This window comes from Hippoglossus hippoglossus, chromosome 16 (assembly GCF_009819705.1).
Source record: "Hippoglossus hippoglossus isolate fHipHip1 chromosome 16, fHipHip1.pri, whole genome shotgun sequence".
Lineage (NCBI taxonomy): Eukaryota > Metazoa > Chordata > Actinopteri > Pleuronectiformes > Pleuronectidae > Hippoglossus > Hippoglossus hippoglossus.
This window is the reverse complement of record NC_047166.1, coordinates 26,921,597-26,927,752: the sequence shown is the minus strand read 5'-3', so window position 1 is coordinate 26,927,752 and position 6,156 is coordinate 26,921,597. Positions and strand designations below refer to the sequence as shown.

At 39.3% G+C, this 6,156-nt stretch overlaps 1 protein-coding gene across 1 annotated transcript; it reads left to right on the top strand.

The window, feature by feature from the left end:
• Positions 1-1,819: 1,819 nt before the first annotated feature.
• Positions 1,820-6,156, top strand: LOC117776469 (adrenocorticotropic hormone receptor-like). Its single transcript, XM_034610410.1, is given in 4 exon segments — positions 1,820-1,898; positions 3,174-3,467; positions 3,470-3,554; positions 5,982-6,156. Coding segments are annotated over 3 exon segments (525 nt in total). The 5' UTR covers positions 1,820-1,898; positions 3,174-3,202.

Below are 6,156 nucleotides of genomic sequence, written 5' to 3'. Positions count from 1 at the left end.
AATGTAAAACTGTACTGTAAAGCGCTTTGAGTGGTCATCAAGACTAGAAAAAGTGCTATATAAATATGTAGGATTTTCTTTTGTACTTACATAACATACAAACATCTATTTATTAAACATATGTAGTTTATTTGTTTGTCATGTGTATTGTATTTGCAAAAAAAAAAGGATCAGTTTGTTAAGGACGCTTTTGTATTTGCAAATGCTGTGTTTGCAAGTTAATGTGTAGGAAATTTGTAAAAAATGTTTTTGTTTGTTTATTGAGTTTTGACAAGCATCTAGTTCCATAGTTTCTTTACTGAGGGGCCAATGAAAGTGTTATCAAAGCTAGGAAACATTGTGACAAATACTATTAGCCATGAAGTTTGGTGCAGATATTGTTCCACACAAAATAACCTAATAAGGGGCAGTTGCCATGTTCTGCCAACTGCACGAGCGGAACACACTGACTAAATACACATACAGGGAAGGATATGACACACAGGTGAGACAATCAGGCACAGGTGTAGCACATTAGGGCGGGGCAAGTAATCACACAGGAGGGAAACTTGACAGGACGTGGGGTCTGAAACGAGAAGAGTCAGAGGTTACCAAAATAAAACAGGAAACACGGAATTAAATTATAATAAATAACGTGAACATAACTTAGGTAGTCAGGCGAGATGTAACAGTCTCCGTTATTATCTAGATCAGTGGTCACCAACCTTTTCGAGCCCAAGATCACTTTTTAATTCCAAACATACGCAGAGATCTACCACCCTGATATCTTCCATAAAACCTACTTAGGAGGGTCACATTTATAATTTTTTGCTATTTCTGTTAAAGGCTGAATTTATGAGCATGAATATACTCAAAGAAAGGCAGTTGTGCAACTTTAAATGCACAATATTTACATTAATATCAATTCATATTTATAGCATCTGTTCAATGCACAATATGTAGCTTCTCAGTTCAAGAATATGTTCTGCAGAGGAGCTGCTACTGCAGCACAATGTTTTTACATATAGGGTTTGACTTGAATATGGCCATACAGTATGAAGCCATGCATCTTCCACTCCTGCTAATATTTCACATCCATTGAATCCATTCATTTGTTCTAACAGGGCTTTGATTGTTATCGACAGACTGGAAGATGCACATCTTCATACCGTAGATTCCTGAAATTAAGTTTATTACATAAACTGACTTGTTTTGAAGGAAATGCAGGAGATAAACCAGCAGCTCAGCCGCCAGTAGCGGACACGCAGCTCGTGTGAAAAAAAGACAACCGACACACAGCTGATCTGTGGCGCGACGGACAGCCAGTGAGTCCAGAGAGTTCGGGGATCGACAATGAAGACTTGCGAGATCGACTGGTAGATCGCGATCGACAGGTTGGCGACCACTGATCTAGATATTGGAAAGAGGTGTCAAGGTGTTATTTAAAAGCTCTCAAAAAACCAAATATGTTAACAGCTTTTATGTTTTTGTCCAAATTCCAACTTCAAAGCACCTGAACATACCAAAGTTGGAATGACTTCACAACTCAGGAAATGGGACCTTCCAAGGAGCATGTTAACGCACAGTCTTAGTATGTTGGCTATTTTTGAGCGCTAATAACAATTGTGCCAAACTACAGCCATATGGAGCACTCATACACGGTGGAGGCTTCAACGAAAAGCCACTTTGAATCAGATGATGTCATGCATTGCTTAACTGCTTTGGGGTTCAGTTACTTTGCCTTGCTTGTGCTGTGTGCGGTAGAATGCAAACTTTTGAAGTGGCAGCACAGGCACCAGCCAATTAAATCTTGTTTAAACCAATACTCAAATAATAGACGCATGTTTATGCAAATACAGGTCCGGTCTGATATCAAACATCAGAATTTTGCTGGAGAGAGGAGGCAGCTGCTGAACCTGGTGTGTGTTCATCTGGTTGTGGAGTTTATTTCCCATCTTCCCCTTAACATTGCATGGACAGCCAGCATGACATGCACAAATATCTGCCTGTCTTTCTGTTCATCTATCATCATAAGTGATAGTAAGAAATAGTAGAACTAATTTAATATCTTCAACAACATTGTTGGACAGAAATTTGAGAATGGCTGCTGCACCTTATCATAAGAATAGATTTTATTTCCAATGTGATTTTCTTCCTAAACCAGTTTATGAATACATTGCATTTTTAACCACAACCACAGCATGACAGTTCCACAAAATTTTGCATTAACAACTTTAATAACATTTCATATATATATATGAAATTTTATTAAATTTGTATATATATATATGTTACTTTTAGATGGCCATTCACCCATTCTAAACAGCAACATCCATGAATGGCTAGAATTGCTGTCACTCTTTATGTTACACCTAGCCATTACAATGCATTGGTTGGTCCTTTATCTATAACCTGACCTTTGGTACTGCTTAAAGAGAGAATGGAGTATCTTTGGAATTTAGACAGGCACTATTCTCCTGTACAGATATCATATAATATTACATTATATACATAATATATAGTGGCATATACAGTAATGTGTGAGGATGGTCAAAATTCCTCAATACTGCTCACCTTGCTTTATTGCAGTTACCTGCGTATTCACTCACTTATTCACTAAATAAGGCTGGGATATGTGACAAGATAATGACATATCTTAAGTGAAAGTTCAGAGGAAGGTTTAGCTGGTTTACTGTCAATATCAATCCTGAAAACTTACTTATTCCTTCTGGTAGCAATATGCAAAATAGCCATCTAAAAGTAACAGTCAAGCTACTTCCACAATCACATTAACTGATAATGTTGCATTAGCTTACCTTTTTATCTGTTGATATAGTTTGTTCTTGTTGCTGATGAAGACCGTAGTACAGTACATTACTAAAAGGTAACAGCAGAGCAGCCCCTCACACTATATCAGCAAGAGGTATTTTGGGGAGGTATTAATTGTTATGTGTCCTATTTTTGGTTCACTGATGAAAAATGGAAAAGATTCGATCTTAATAATTTTTAATTGTTAGTTTTATTTGGTTTTATTCTCGTTTTCATTGTAATAAAATGTTGTAACTAATAGTTTCCTTAAGGTTTCACTGACACACATTGATTTGAAGATTAAAAGAAGATTTAAAATTGGGAAATTCAAATTGTATTTCTGAGCTAAATCTTGACCTAATTAACTCTCCTCAATATCCTGACAGCTCTGGAACGTTTTCCCTCTAACAGAACTATGAACACGACCTCAGTATTCCAGACGGACTGCCCTGAAGTGAAAGTCCCGGTCCCTCTCTTCCTTACCATGGGATTAGTGAGCTTGGGTGAGAACTTCCTGGTTGTGTTAGCCGTCATACGAAATAGGGATCTTCACTCGCCCATGTACTGCTTCATCTGCAGCCTGGCAGCATTCAACACCATCGCCAGCCTTACCAAAACCTGGGAGACCCTGATGATTGTGTTGGCCGACGTGGGGCAGCTGGAGAAAAGAGGCTCCTCTGAGACAAGTTGGACGATGTGATGGACTCCCTGCTGTGTATGTCGTTCGTTGGCTCCATCTCGAGTTTCCTGGCCATTGCTGTGGACCGGTATGTGGGTAGGGCTGGGATATGCACACCAAAGTGTTATAGAAGAATGTCTGATACTTTAAGACCCACTAGTGTGATGGTATGAATATAATCAACAAGAATACTAATTAGGGCCCGAGCACTGACAGTGCAAAGGCCCTATTGAAAATGATGTGATTATTATTATTTTTCAGGCAAATGATTTTAGTTTTTCAAGGCCTAGACATGTTCAAAAACTCACCAAAATTTACACATTCTGGAGTAATTTGAAATGGGCATGGTAAAATGGCTGAACAGCACCACCTAGAACGCAGCCCCTGAGTTTGCTTTCACTGATCTCCACGAAAATCGGTACACATGTGTGTCAGACCAGATGAACAAAAATGTCTCAAGGAGCATTATGAAAAACGCAACAGGAAGTCGGACATTTGGGATTTAGTGGCCATTATGGCCATTTTACACGTGTATTTTAACGAACTCCTCCTAGAGCTTTCATCAGATCAACTTCAAATTCGGTGAGTGTCATCTAAACAAGATGGAGATTAACACTACCTTGATTTTTGAGTTTTCGTCACACAGTGTGACAGTGGCGTGGCGCCAAATATTGATTACTTGCCATCAAAACACAAGGTTGTTGTATCTCAGACATACATGGTCCAATCTAATCCAAACTGGATATGTATGACAAGAGTCCCGGCCTGATGACATCTACACAGAAATCATGACTTAAAATCACAGCATTCCCTGGTGGCAACAGGAAATGTCTTGTTTTTTGCACATCTTAAACTTTGATGTATTCCAAATTTCAACAAGTCGGCCATTTGGAATTGACTGGCCATTTTGGACCATTTCCACATGTTGTATTTGAACAAACAACTCCTAGAGTTTTCATCAGATCAACTTTAAATTCAATGATTCTCACCTCAACAACATTGAGATTAAAACTAATTCAAAGTTTTAGTGTATGTCACACGGTGTGACCGTGGCGTCAAAGTTTAATGATTCACCAAAAAGAGGGATTTGTGATAACTCCTCTGTGCATAATCCAATCGGACTCAAAACTCTTTCACACGATTACAGTCCCGCCATGATCAGATCAATATGTCAATATTGACTCATCATTACAGCGACACCTGCTGGCGAAAGGAAGTGGCATGTTTCATACTTTGATGCACTGCTCTTGGCTGCTTTACAATATACAGCTCAAATGAGCTCAGACAAGTCATACGTCCTTGGTCAGAATTGTGACATTTCCTTAAACATTGATGTTCAGGGAAGGTTGATCCTTCGCCAAAGGAGACAACGTTGTCATAACTCCACTGTGCATTGTCCAATCACATGATCAAAGTCCGGGCCTGAACAGCTCCATGTGTCAATTTTAATTCTGGGTCATAGCGCCACCTACTGATTCGCTGTGAAAACGACGTTTGTTTAAAACTCCACTGTGCATTGTCCAATCAGCCCCAAAATTCTGTCACATGATCTGAGTCCAGGCCTGAACAGCTCCATATGTCAATTTTAACTCAGGGTCATAGCGCCACCTACTGATTCACTGTGAAACAGGAAGTTTTTTTTAACTTCACTGTGCATAGTCCAATCAGCCTAAAAATTCTGTCACATGATCAGAGTCCAGGCCCAAACAGCTCCATGAGTCAATATTGAGTCAGGGTCATAGCGCCACCTACTGATTCCCTGTGAAACAGGAAGTTTTCTTTAACTCCACTGTGTATTGTCCAATCGGCCCCAAAATTCTGTCACATGATCAAAGTCTCGGCCTGAACAGATCTATTAGTCTGTATGTAGGGATAGTGATAGCGCCACCTACTGGCAACAGGAAGTAAGCCTCGTTTTACAACTTTAATTAGATTTACATACAATTTTCACCATGGGGTCTGTACTGGACCGTAATGCATGATTAGTGGGCGTGGTTAGGCGTTGCGTGACGGACACAGGAAGTGAAGCGTTTATTCTTCCCGGGGTGCTCAAAACGGGCCCGCTCAGTGCTGCTTCGCAGCCCTTTTTCAATCATGATGCTTTAAACTGTGTAAATCAAAGAGAATATGGATTAATTGACTGTTAAGGAAACCAGAATGAATGTGGTCCTACTGTAGCTTGTTTCTGTGTCTGTTTTGGTCTCTGAAAATAGTTAACCTCTGCTTATATTTTTTTTAACATAAACATTAATTCATAACATCAGGTCTAACTGGGACTCCGTCTCAACATATCTGTGGTGAGTCAGACATATATATGTAAATAGGCTTTTTTTTGCCAAAAACAGTTCCATGTATCAGCTTAAAAGGAAAAAAAAAGTCTGTTTTGTCTTTTCATTTTTCTTCCACTACAACACATGGCTACAAAAGTCAGTTACTGAAGGTTTAAAGCTTCCACATGACACTCAATGTAACGATCATGATTTAGGAAGATTTAAATCTTTGTTTTCATTTTCAGTTACATCACCATCTTCCATGCACTGCGATATCACAACATTATGACAATGCAACGCACCAGGGCAGTCTTGGGTGTCATCTGGACAATGTGTGGGGTGTCAGCCGTACTTATGGTGAGGTTCTTTGCCGCCAAGTTCACCATGACTTCTCAAATAATCAGAAAGTCTTTGTCATAA